At 49.9% G+C, this 13,718-nt stretch overlaps 1 protein-coding gene across 1 annotated transcript; it reads left to right on the forward strand.

The window, feature by feature from the left end:
* The first annotated feature begins 42 nt into the window (after window positions 1-42).
* On the forward strand, window positions 43-12,789 carry LRRC24 (leucine rich repeat containing 24). Its single transcript, XM_063131373.1, has 5 exons — window positions 43-86; window positions 5,356-5,527; window positions 7,291-7,569; window positions 10,324-10,492; window positions 11,217-12,789. The coding sequence occupies exons 1-5, from the start codon at window positions 43-45 to the stop codon at window positions 12,230-12,232; spliced, it is 1,680 nt and encodes a 559-aa protein (XP_062987443.1). The 3' UTR covers window positions 12,233-12,789.
* Window positions 12,790-13,718: the final 929 nt, after the last annotated feature.

Here is a 13,718-nt window from a genome sequence, read left to right on the forward strand (position 1 = left end):
CGAGCTGTCCCTCCTCTTCTCAGGGGCAGTAGGAAAGCCGAGATGGTCCCGTGCCGAGCCTTGTTCTCTGATGCCTGGTGTACCAGGTGAGTGTGCTATTCTATGCAAGTTTCACTCTGGTTTCACCCCAATCCAACCCTACAAGCGGTTTCCCCAGGAGACAATGATCCAGCAGCACCCACAGGTACCTGTATTTTTAGATGCTCGTTGCCATGGATTCAGCAGCTTGGTAACAGCCAATGGCTAGATCCGGAGGCTCCCACAGGCCCTTATCCGGGGGAGAACTGGTTTAGTGTCTGCAGATACAGCAGCTCACACTGGGGTGGGGTGGGGGGTGGGCAATGGAGAGCGGAGAGGTCCCTCTCCAAAGTGGCCAAGGACAGAGCACGTGTGCATGGGTGTGTGTCCCCCTGTGCCTGCACACAGCTGTGGTGTTGACATTGTGGTCACCATACTTGTGGACTAGCTGTCAGAGCAACCACAAAGAATTCTAGAAATCAAAGCAACCACATGTCTGACACTACATGCCCACCCACCCCCAGTTCTCCAGCCCCCTGCAAGACAAGTGGTGCATCCAGAACAGATGTGCCCAGCCCGTGATAAGAGATCCCACAACCTCCATTTGAAGATATTCTTTGCAAAAGAAGGCGCTTGCCGAATTTAATATCATGCAGAGGTCACCCGATACTGTATTGACGCTTGTTAAAGAAAAGATTCTCAGCCCAGAATATCTGAAGCTAGCCACGAGGAAATGTACTAATGAGTGTGCGTGCAGAGCGTAGCTTGCTTAACTGATTTCCCTTCAGATCCCTTCTCAAAGCCCATCTTTTTCGGCACAACCCTTTACTCCTCATTCTCTTCTGAAACTAAGCCTACATGGAATCATAGAATAGCAGAGTTGGAAGGGGCCTACAAGGCCATCGAGTCCAACCCCCTGCTCAATGCAGGAATCCACCTTAAAGCATCCCTGACAGATGGTTGTCCAGCTGCCTCTTGAAGGCCTCTACGGTGGGATAGTCCACAACCTCCCTAGGTCACTGGTTCCATTGTCGTACTGCTCTAACAGGAAGTTTTTCCTGCTGTCCAGCTGGAATCTGGCTTCCTTTAACTTGAGCTCGTTATTCCGTGTCCTGCACTCTGGGAGGATCGAGGTGTGATTGAACATAGGTGTGATTGAACTAACAAAGATTCTTCCTCTGTTTAACCAACCCTTCCCTGTGTTGAAAGTTATATTGTAAGTTCCTTGGGGCATGGACCGGGTTTTTTGTTGTTGTTGTTGTTGCTGTTCCTCTGCAACCGCACTATGCACAGACATTGTACTATATAAACACATTAATAATGAGCTGTACCTCCGCACACCTGGGGGAATGGCTTGTGCCTTTGTACGTCTCACTTTAAAAATGAAGCCCTGGGTTTCTGCAGGCATTTGGCTTTCAATGCAGGGCTGCATTAGGCTTTCAAGAATAGTGGGCATCTCTTGTTTAAAGGGGCACCTGTCAGCTAGACACCAACCCAAAATGCCCAGTTGCCAAGTGTCAACTCTTCCTTGGAACTGGCTTAAACACCATGAGAGTTTGGAGTAAAATGTCTGCACTTTCGAATCCTTTGATTTCTTTCACTTCGGATTACAAATATATTGAGTTTTGTTTTCAGCCTCTACCTCCCTCAAGCCACGAAGGATGTAAAATTGTTCTTTGCTTTGTATGGAAGTTGAGAGTTCTTTTTTAATTGCTTTTTGGAGCCACGGGAGTTTGGGGAGTGTTAAAGTAACTGCCTGGTGTTGTGTTGGAATTGTGATATTTGGCAGGTTCATCAGCTGTCAAGTTCTGTAGCTCTGCATGGGCCAGAAGAACCCTAGCTAACGTTTGCAAACAGAAGCCAAGGGGTAAATGTACTGATCAGACTTAGGGCCATGTGAGACAAGGTGTGATAAATCCTCAAATAAGTAGGGTGACCGTATGGAAAGGAGGACAGGGCTTCTGTGTCTTTAGCAGTTGTGTAGAAAAGGGAATTTCAGCAGGTGAAATTTTATGCATGCAGCACCTGGTGAAATTCCTTCACCATCACAACAGTTAAAGCTGCAAGTGTCCTGCCCTCTTGTATCTGTTCTCTCTAGGCAGGGCTCCTGCAACATTAACTGCTGTGATGAAGAGAGAACTTCACCAGGTTCTCCATATATACAAATGACACCTGCTGAAATTCCCCTTTCAATACAACTGTTAAAGATACAGGAGCCCTGTCCTCCTTTTCCATACGGTCACCCTAGTTACTCCTTTACCTGTGCCATTTTCCTGATGAAAATCTGTTTTCTCCCTTTCACTACTCTTTCTCTTTGTCACACGCACCTACTATTTGCATCTCATGGAATGCATTTATATAAATGCCTTATAAATTTATTGCACCTTGTTTCTTTTAAATGTAGTTTTAACATGTTTTTAATCTGTTTTTATTCTATCCACCGCGCCGAAATTCTGAATAGGGAGTGGTGTATAAATATTGTAAATAAATAAATAAATTTGCTCCCTTGTTGTGGGGGGGCAGTTTTAGTTGGGGGGAAATGGTGTGGGGAAAGGTGCATTCCCTCTATACTGCACTGTGGTCTTAATTCAAAACACACAGGACATCATATTTATTTATTTATTTATTTGTTACATTTTTATACTTCCCAATAGCTGAAGCTCTCTGGGCGGTTCACAAAAATTTAAACCATAATAAAACAACCAACAGGTTAAAAACACAAATACAAAATACAGTATAAAAAGCACAACCAGGATAAAACCACGCAGCAAAATTGATATAAGATTAAAATACAGAGTTAGATGTGTATTTAGCGTATGTGTAGATAGCCCAGTCAATCCTATGAATGTTTACTCAGAAGTAAGACCTACTGTGTTCAATGGGGCTTTCTTCCAAGTAAGTGTGGGCAAGGTTGCAGCCTTGGTGTTTTAAGAACTCTGAGTACTTTTAAGAACTTGAGAGCCAGTGTGGTATACTGGGAGGAGATCCGGGTTCTAGTCCCCACTAGGCCGTGAAGCTCACAGGGTGATTTTGGGCCACTCTCTCTGCCTATCTTACCTCACAGGGTTATTGTGAGGATAAAATGGAGAGGAGGAGGGCCAGGATCTCTTCTCGATCCTCCCAGAGTGCAGGACACAGAATAACGGGCTCAAGTTGCAGGAAGCCAGATTCCGGCTGGACATCAGGAAAAACTTCCTGACTGTTAGAGCAGTACGACAATGGAATCAGTTACCTAGGGAGGTTGTGGGCTCTCCCACACTAGAGGCCTTCAAGAGGCAGCTGGACAACCACCTGTCAGGGATGCTTTAGGGTGGATTCCTGCACTGAGCAGGGGGTTGGACTCGATGGCCTTGTAGGCCCCTTCCAACTCTGCTATTCTATGATTCTATATAAGGTGGGATGCAAATGTAGTAATAAAACGAATACAAATAATAATGATTAATCAAGTGGTGATGATCGGCAGTTCGTAGATATTCAACTTTTCCAAATTCTGATCTTGCAAGGTCTGAATACGAAATACATTGGCCAGCCAACTCTTGGCAAACAATAAATTGCACGATATCTTAATCAAGCCTCTTAATAATTTCTGGAATTCCTTCTGTGGAGCAGGTAGGCCCAGGGTGGTGGAAGGTTGGGCCTGGCAGAGCGGAGAGGAGGGTGCAAGAAGGTCGCATGCTGCCCACCCCCACAAGCACAGCCATTTTCTCCAGCCCACAGTGCCCTGGTTGACCAGATGTGTCACGGCCTTCATCACACCAATTAAAGCTGCAGGTGCCCTGCCCTCTTTTAAATCTGGTCACTCTAATATAGCTCCTGCACTTTAACTGTTGTGATGAAGAGGGAATTCCACCAGGTTCCCCATAAATACAAATGACACCTGCTGAAATTCCCATTTCTATGCAACTGTTAAAGATACAGGAGCCCCGTCCTCCTTTTCATATGGTCACCCTAACACCGGCCAACCAGCTGCCCATGGGAAACCCATAAGGAGGGCATGAGGGCAACAGCACCTTCCCACCCATGTTCCCCAGCAACTGGTAAACATAGATATACAGCCTCTAATACCGGAGGTAGCAACTTAACAGTCTTCCTGAATTTAAGAAAGCCGTAGAGACTGATCTCCGGCAGGCCTACCCAGGTGAATTTTAAAATACCTTTTCGTAATGTATTAGTTTTAAATGTTTTAATCAATTATATGTGTTTTATGGTATTTGCATTTGTGTTGTACCCTGCCTCAATCCAGAGGGAGAGGCTGGTAACAATATTATTATTATTATTATTATTATTATTATTATTATTATTATTATTATTATTATTATTATTATTAGGGCTAGTAGCCATTAATAGCCTTCTCCAGGAATTTATCCAACCCCCTTTGAAAGCCATCCAAATTGGTGGCCATCACTACATCTTGTGGTAGTGAGTTCCATCATTTAACTATGCACTGTGTGAAGAAGTACTTCCTTTTATCTGTCCTGGATCTCCCACCAATCAGCTTCATGTGATAATGACCCCTTTGGGTTCTAGTATTTTGAGAGAGGGAGAAAAATGCCTCCCTGTCCACGTTCTCCACACCAGGCATAATTTTGTACACCTCTCTCAGGTCTCCCGTTAGCCTCCTTTTTTCCAAGCTAAACAATCCCAGCTGTTGTAACCTTCCCTCATAGGGGAGATGCTCCAGCCTCTGGATCATTTCAGTTGCCGTATATGCCACCCTGAACTCCTTGAAGGAAAAGTGGGATAAGAAATTCATTAATAACAATAAAAAGGGGAGGGGATATTTATTTATTTATTTATTTATTTATTTATTTATTTATTTATTTATTGCATTTCTATACCGCCCAATAGCCGAAGCTCTCTGGGTTTTTTTTTACAAATTTAAGACCATTCAAAACAAAACAATAGTATAAAACCATAATATAAAAGCACAACCAAGATAAAAACAGTAGCAATGCAAAATTACAAATTTAAAACAGCAAAGTTAAAATTAATTTATGGACTGTTAAAATACTGGGAGAATAAAAAGGTGTCTAAAAGAATATAATGTAGGTGCCAAGCAAACCTCCTTAGGGAGCTCATTCCACAGCCGGGGTGCCACAGCAGAGGAGGCCCTCCTCCTGGTAGCCACCTGCCTCACTTCCTTTGGCAGGGGCTCGCGGAGAAGGACCCCTGAGGATGACCTTAGGGTCCGGGCAGGTACATATGGGAGGAGGCGTTCCTTAGCTCGGGGAATCCTCTGAGCCCATCCCTCCTCTACCTAATAGCTGTGGTTTGTTGAGAATCTACCCTAATTTCTGGATTCTTTCCCCCCCTCCCCTCTCTCTCTCTTGCCAACAGCTGGTCTAGGATGGCCCTGGCGGAGGCCCCCCTTGGTTCCCTTCTGCTGCTGGGGCTCATGGCCCTCCAGGCCCACCCGTGTCCTTCCACGTGTCGCTGCTACAGCATGACTGTGGAGTGTGGCTCTTTGGGCCTCAAAGAGATCCCGGTCAGCATCCACCCTTCCACCCAGGTAAGGCTGACTTTCCTGTACAGGGTGGGTGAGGAAGGAGGCAAAGGGACGGACATCGCCTAGGTGACACGGGCTTCCAGAAGTAGGGAGTCAAATTGCTAATCTTTGGGTGCCTCGTTTACCACCTCCCATTCAGTGCAAATGCTTTCTTTTAAGTGCTTTCACGGAAAGTGTTGCAAGTAGGGTGACCCTATGAAAAGGAGGACAGGGCTCCTATATCTTTAACAGTTATTATTATATTTATTTGTATCCCGCCTTTTGCCCAATGCTGGGCCTCAAGGCGGCCTTACAAAGTTTAAAACATCCATTGGGTGGGAACAAAACCATAAACGTTTAAAATACACAACAAAATTATAAAACATTAACATAGATGGAGGGCCAGATTATTCTCCAAAGGCCTGCTGGAACAAAAAAGTTTTAGCCTGTTTCCGAAAGCCCATCAAGGAGGGAGCCAGTCTAGCTTCCCCAGGAAGAGAGTTCCAGAGCACCGGAGCAGCCACCGAGAAGGCCCTCTCCCATGTTCCCACCAGGCGCGCCTGTGAAGATGGTGGGACTGAAAGAAGGCCTTCTCCAGAAGATCTCAAAGCACGGGCAGGCTCATAAGGGAGAATACGGTCTTTCAAATAACCTGGACCCGAACCATATAGGACTTTATAGGTCATAACCAGCACTTTGAATTGTGCCCAGAAACAGACTGGAAGCCAGTGGAGCTGTTTTAACAGGGGAGTTGTATAGAAAAGGAAATTTCAGCAGGTGTCATTTGTATTTATGGGCAACCTGGTGAAATTCGCTCTTCATCACAACAGTTAAAGCTGCAGGAGCCCTGCCCTCTTTTAAATATGGTCACTCTAATATAGCTCCTGCAGCTTTAACTGTTGTGATGAAGAGGGAATTTCACCAGGTTCTCCATATATACAAAGGACACCTGCTGAAATTCCCTTTTCTATGCAACTGTTAAAGATACAGGAGCCCTGTCCAAGTTTTCATAGGGTCACTCTAGTTGCAAGTTACTATCAATAGGCTACAAATAAGGGGGGTGTCTGTTTTAATTTACCTGGCATGGATTTGCTTTAAACCACTGCAACCAACTCAGATCCTTTGGGGGCTGCAGTACTAGGGGGGGAAAAGATATTCAACCAATCAAATGAGAAGTTTATAAAAGTGTGGGCTTATATGTGCAGACACGTGTTCAGAGGAGGGCAACGAGGATGATCAGGGGTCTGGAAACAAAGCCCTATGAAGAGAGACTGAAAGAACTGGGCATGTTTAGCCTTGAGAAGAGAAGATTGAGGGGAGACATGATAGCACTCTTCAAATACTTAAAAGGTTGTCCCACAGAGGAGGGCTGGGATCTCTTCTCGATCCTCCCAGAGTGCAGGCCATGGAATAATGGGCTCAAGTGACAGGAAGCCAGATTCCAGCTGGACATCAGGAAAAACTTCCTGACTGTTAGAGCAGCACAACAATAGAACCGGTTGCCTAGGAAGGTTGTGGGCTCTCCCACACTAGAGGCATTCAGCTGGACAACCATCTGTCAGGGATGCTTTAGGGTGGATTCCTGCATTGAGCAAGGGGTTGGACTCGATGGCCTTGTAGGCCCCTTCCAACTGTGCTATTCTATGATTCTATGACACGGCGCCTTTGGGCTCCCAGTGCAAGAGGTTTTACTCTCCCAGCTTCGTTGCCTCGGGCCAGGCTGAGCTTCGCTCTGGCTTCCCCTCACAGCCTGGGTCCCCTTCTTTCTTTCCTCCCTGCTCCTGCAGACAGTTTTCCTGCAGGACAACGGCATCACACAGATCCACCAGCAAGACCTGGCCTCCCTTTCAGGCCTGCAGTACCTCTACATGCAGAACAACACCATCTCGGCCCTGGAGCCGGGGGCCTTCCGAAACCAGAACCGGCTGCTGGAACTGGCGCTTAACGGCAACCGTATCCACCTCATCAACAGCAGCATCTTCAAGGGCTTGGAGCACCTGCGCGTCCTCTACCTGGCGGGCAACCAGATCACCCGGCTCCCGGACTTCACCTTCTGCGACCTGGAGGTGAGGCTGGCAGGTGCCAGGACCACGCGCCGGTCTGCTTTCCACTTGGGGAATCGAGGCTGAGGGTACAGCAGTGGTTTGGACAGGGTTTGACCCCAGTCACGGAGGCTAAATGCAAATAAATGGGCAGCTGGAAGGAGCTGATTCCAGATCCCTCCACGACCTCCTTTTTCATTTGTCATGTATATGTCGGAAGATAATATAAATGTCACAAAACACAACGTAAAGTAGCATGTGAGTTGATGTGACAACCTTCCTGACTGTTAAAGCAGTACGACAATGGAACCAGTGACCTAGGGAGGTTGTGGGCTCTCCCACACTGGAGGCATTCAAGAGGCAGCTGGACAACCATCTGTCAGGGATGCTTTAGGGTGGATTCTTGCATTGAGCAGGGGGTTGGACTCAATGGCCTTGTAGGCCCCTTCCAACTCTGCTATTCTATGATTCTATGACAATGGAACCCATGAACTAGGGAGGTGGTGGTCTCTCCCACCCAAGAGGCCTTCAAGAGGCAGCTGGACAGGTGGATTCCTGCATTGAACAGGGGTTTGTACTCGATGGCCTTGTAGGCCCCTTCCAACTCTGCTATTCTATGATTCTATGACAATGGAACCAGTTACCTAAGGAGGTGGTGGGCTCTCCCACCCAAGAGGCCTTCAAGAGGCAGCTGGACAACCATCTGCCAGGGATGCTTTAGGGGGGATCCCTGCATTGAGTGGTGGTTTGGACTCAATGGCCTTGTGGGTCCCTTCCAACTCCACTATTCTATGATTCTATGAACCTGAAAAGAGCAAAAGAAGAACCAGAAACCGACGTCTTGCTTCCGAGTACTCACGGTCGCTCTGAAGGGCATTCCGTACAGGACGAAACTGAGAGCTCAGTGGCTCCAGTGCTGATTGAATAAGGTTGACGTGCTCTTAATTGAGCGACGTGGCAGAGCTCCCAGGCTTTCCGGTGCCGTTGCGCTTCGTTAGGCCCTGATCTGGCTTACCAGCGTTTTGCATTCTGCAACCTCACACCAGTTAACCTGTACAATAGGGTTGCCTGTATATTTAGCCGTAACACCTTTTTAACGTCATTAAGATGGGGGCACGGGTGATTTCTGGCATTAATTGGCTTCCGGAGAGCGCCACCTCATCCCGGCCGTACCAACTCTTTTTTCCCGCGTTCTCCAGGTCACAGAAGGTGACGCTTGTCTTTTGATTTGGCACATTCAGCTACCTGCCTCTTTCTCCTAGCCCAGCTCCTGTGCCAAGCTGTTCATTGACCTGCAACAGCTCCCTCCTCCTACCCACCCATCTAAATATCTTTTCTCTCCCCCCCCTCAAGCCATCTCCCCCTTCTCCTTCACAGCTTTTCTAAAAGTTCTCCTCACAAACCCTTCCCTGTACCCCCCCACCTCCACAGGTTGGGCTTACCTGCACCTCCTCTGTCGCTCGGTTATCTTTTACCTCCGAGGCCTGCCTGCGCAAGATGCAGGCAGATGTTTGTTTGTTTATTATTTATTTATTTATTTATTTATTTATTTATTTATTACATTTCTATACTGCCCAATAGCCGGAGCTGTCTGGGCGGCTCACAAAAATTAAAAACATTCAAAGTATAAAACAACAGTATAAAACCATAATATAAAATACAATATAAAAGCTCAACCAGATAAAAGCAGCAGCGATGCAAAATTACAAATGTAAAACACTGAGTTAAAATTTATATATAGACTGTTAAATTGCTGGGAGAATAAAAAGGTCTTCACCTGGCGTCTAAAGGCATATCATGTAGGTGCCAAGCGAACCTCCTTAGGGAGCTCATTCCACAGCCGGGGTGCCACAGCAGAGAAGGCCCTCCTCCTGGTAGCCACCTGCCTCACTTCCTTTGGCAGGGCCTCGCGGAGAAGGACCCCTGAGGATGACCTTAGGGTCCGGGCAGGTACATACGGGAGGAGGCGTTCCTTCAGATAGCCTGGCCCCAAGCCATTTAGGGCTTTAAATGTCAATACCAGCACTTTGAATCGGGCCCGGACCTGGCAGCCAATGAAGCAGGAAAAGGACTGGCGTAATGTGATCTCGCCGGCCAGTCCCTGTTAGTAACCTTGCTGCCCTATTTTGTACCAGTTGAAGTTTCCGGACCGTTTTCAAAGGCAGCCCCACGTATAACACATTGCAGTAATCCAAACGAGAGGTTATCAGAGCATGGATCACTGTAGCTAGGCTATCTCTGTCCAGATAAGGGCACAGTTGCTATATCAGCCTAAGCTGATAAAAGGTGCTCTTTGCCACTGAGTTCACCTGTGCCTCAAGTGACAGTTCTGGATCCAAGAGCACCTCCAAACTACGGACCCGATCCTTGAGGGAGAGTGCAACCCCGTCCAGGACAGGGCAAACATCACCTCGCCGGACAGATGAACCACCCGCTAACAGTACCTCCGTCTTGTCTGGATTGAGTCTCAGTTTGTTAGCCCTCATCCAGTCCATTACCGTGCCCAGGCTCACCTTTAAGGAGCTACTGGTTTCTGCAACACGCTCAGTCACGCAGTCGCCCCCGTGGATGTCTGCACACACTCTTCCTCATTCTCGCACACCCACACGCAGGCCCACCACACGTAGAACCTGGCCAAGAACACCCCGTCTGGTGAGCGAGGCCAACCGATGAGGTGACGAGACAAAACGGCGGCAGCGCTAAAATAATGAGCGAGGGGCTGAAATGGCACGGGGCCTCTTTCTAATGGCGGTGTGTGGTCTGATTCTCCCTCTGCAGAGGCTGCAGGAGCTCCACTTACAGGAGAACAGCATAGAGACGCTAGAGGACCAGGCCCTGGCTGGATTGTCCTCGCTGGCCCTGCTTGACCTGAGCAAGAACAACCTGCGCACCATCAGCCGGGTGGCCCTGCGGCCTGTCATCAGTCTGCAAGTGCTGCGGCTGACAGGTGAGGGACCACCGTGGGCTGCTCCTCAGCACCACCTGCAGGCCAGGAGACCACATCTCGGCTTACTCCTGGTCAAAGTGGCCTCTAGCACCCAGCCTTATAGGTGCCCAGGTGGAAATGTTGGGGTCGGGAGGAAAGAGAGCAGAACGACACGGGGCAGGTGCGGCTGGGAGACTGGATGCAACGATAGGGCCAGGATCTCTTCTCGATCCTCCCAGAGTGCAGGACACGGAATAACGGGCTCAAGTTAAAGGAAGCCAGATTCCGTCTGGACATCAGGAAAAACTTCCTGACTGTTAGAGCAGTGCGACAATGGAATCAGTGACCTAGGGAGGTGGTGGGCTCTCCCACACTAGAGGCCTTCAAGAGGCAGCTAGACAAGCATCTGTCAGGGATGCTTTAGGGTGGATTCCTGCCTTGAGCAGGGGGTTGGACTCGATGGCCTTGTCGGCCCCTTCCAACTCTGCTGTTCTATGATTCTATGATATGGGAAAGAATGTTTGTTGGTTCCATCGGCTGGCGCCTGTGTGGGTCGGCCTGTCTGTCTGTCCATCTAGCCCTCTGGTGAGGATGTGGGTGGTGGAATCGAGATCCAGTGTGCTGGGGTTACGGAATGGAGACTGAGGGGTGAGCGGTAGAATGAACAGGGGACCAGGTTGACTTGTGGAAGCCGGGTGGGCAGATACCGTCCTGATTGACCCGCCTCCTCTTTTTCTCCGGGCAGAGAACCCCTGGCGATGCGACTGCTCTCTGCACTGGCTGAGCACCTGGATCAAAGACGAAGGGCAGCGGCTCTTGAGTCCTCTGGACAAGAAGATCGTGTGCTCAGAGCCTCCCCGCCTGGCCTACCAAAGCCTGATGGACGTCTCCGGCAACAGCTTGATCTGTATCCCGCCCGTCGTGCAAGTGGAGCCGCTCGAGATGACGGCACGGCTGGGGGACGAGTTGCGCGTCTCCTGCCAGGCCTCCGGCTACCCGCAGCCCCTGGTGACGTGGCGTAAGGTGGCACACTGGCGCGCGGGGGGCTCCAAGGCCAGCAGCGGCCGCCTGCCAGGGGGAACCTTTGAGCTCAGCGAGCGCAGCGTGGGGGAGCGCTTTGAGCAGTCGGACACAGGCAGCGGGATGCTCTTCCTCAACAACGTGACGGTGGCCCACGCCGGCAAATACGAGTGCGAGGCCTCCAACCCCGGGGGTACGGCCCGGGTGCTCTTCCACCTCATGGTCAACCTCTCGCAGCAGCAGCAGCAGCAGACGGCCCACGGTTACCCCGCCTCAGTGGACATCAGCCAGGAGCCCCTCTACGACATGGAGAGCATGGACTTCAACGCCCTCAGCATGGCCACGCAGACGGCCATTGCCGTGGCCATCTCCCTCTTGGCCTTGGTGGCCCTGCTTCTGGTCATTATGATCTACCGGAAACACCGGAAGCGGAAAAAGGCCAAGCGGGAGGAGAACATCCTGTACGTCAACGACTACTCGGACGGGCCCACCACCTTCGCCCAGCTGGAGGAGTACCGCGACGAGCGGGGCCACGAGATGTTTGTCATTGATCGCAACAAGCCCCTCTTTGCCACCTACAAGGACCCCCAAGGCCTGGCGGGGGTCTTCCCTGAACAGCTGCAAGATCAAGCCACCCAGACCCTGGAAGGGGAAGAAGACGGGCCCCCGGAAGCCAATGAACTCTTCGTCAATCAGGGACTGATGTTCCAGCCTCAGATTGCTTACGAAATCCACTGCTGAATGGTTGGTGGGGGAGAACCACGGGCAAGTGCCACGGGCAGCCTTAGAGTGGACGCTTCCTCCCCTCGTGGGGAGCAGCTGTAGCCTCCTAGACCTTTCACCTCCGTCCTGACAGGTCTGCTTTCTCTCTGATCCCGGAGGAATCCATGATGCTTTGGTGACTGTTAGTCCCCACAGGGCAAAGGGGGGGTATTTTTAAGCCTCTCCCTGACACGCAAAGGGGAAGTCTCACCCCAGGTGTCTGCTGCTGGAGCATATCCTGCCCTCTCAGTACCTTCATGCCTCGGGGTAAGTGCTTGATTGCGCCCGTTGGAGCTTTCTGCAGAGACTGGAGCGCAGTTCACAGCCCGCCCGCCCACCCACCCCCTGCTAAAGCTCTACTCCGGTGGCAGAAGGCATTATGAGATGCCAAGCTGATGGTCGCTGTTGGAGAACAACAAGCTCTACCTGAATTCATCACAGTGGTCCATCTGTTGGCCTTCCACCTTGCTGTGCAGTAGAAGCCTAGAGACTTGCTACTCCGTGAACGCAAGGGAAACCGCTCTCTAGGCAGGTAGGAGAGAAGTGACTGGAAACCGGAGCCAGAAGTCGGTCGTACACTGTGCAAGCTTCACCAACCCATTTCTCTTTCCCCTGACCTTCAAGGGGACGCCGCGGAGACGCCCGCATCCCTCCTGTCGATGAGACTGCCCCCTTCCTTAAAGACAGATGGGGATTTTGTTTTTTCCGTTGATCTGTTTGGGAGTTTTTAAGGATTGAGAACAATGTCACAGTCACAAGGAACTGAACAGCACTGTTGCGTTTGTAGGTCCCACCAGAAGAGCCACCTTTCGTCACCGTCACCCCACCACCACCCTCCCACACCGCCTTCTCTGGTGCTACGCGATATGGTCTCCTCGGGAGTCTGAAAGCCGCTGCAAACGGGGAAACCCCTGGGCAGGAAAAGGCAGCATTGTTCAAGCAAAGGAGCCAATAAAACGTAGCTGGTACCAGGGGCTGCCAAGGGTCTGACTCTTATTTTTTTAATTGTGGAAACAGATAAATTGTCAGCCGCAAGAAGTGTGGCAGGAATCTTTCGGCCCATGTGCCATTTTAGGGGAAGGGTTCCCATTGGCCAAACAGACCTCCCTTGCTGCTCATCTACGGTCCTCTGTCAGTTTCGGGTGGGGTTGGGCGTGTTCTGTGACCTGCATAGTTGGTGGGCGGGGGGGGGGGGAGCTGAAGCAGTACGACAATGGAATCAGTGACCTAGAGAGGTTGTGGGCTCTTCCACACTAGAGGCCTTCAAGAGGCAGCTGGACAACCATCTGTCAGGGATGCTTTAGGGTGGATTCCTGCACTGAGCAGGGGGTTGGACTTGATGGCCTTGTAGGCCCCTTCCAGCTCTACTATTCTATGATTCTATGACTTGTAATGGAACCAGTTACCTAGGGAGGTGGTGGGCTCTCCCACACTAGAGGCCTTCAAGAGGCAGCTGGACAGCCAT

Source organism: Elgaria multicarinata, chromosome 7 (assembly GCF_023053635.1).
Source record: "Elgaria multicarinata webbii isolate HBS135686 ecotype San Diego chromosome 7, rElgMul1.1.pri, whole genome shotgun sequence".
Lineage (NCBI taxonomy): Eukaryota > Metazoa > Chordata > Lepidosauria > Squamata > Anguidae > Elgaria > Elgaria multicarinata.

Bases quoted from the DNA above. Each gene is read 5' to 3' on its own strand.
- LRRC24 (XM_063131373.1), top strand. From the start codon at position 43: ATGGTCCCGTGCCGAGCCTTGTTCTCTGATGCCTGGTGTACCAG. The intron at 5,528-7,290 runs GTAAGGCTGACT...CTGCTCCTGCAG, and splicing joins GCATCCACCCTTCCACCCAG to ACAGTTTTCCTGCAGGACAA. The intron at 10,493-11,216 runs GTGAGGGACCAC...TTCTCCGGGCAG, and splicing joins GCAAGTGCTGCGGCTGACAG to AGAACCCCTGGCGATGCGAC.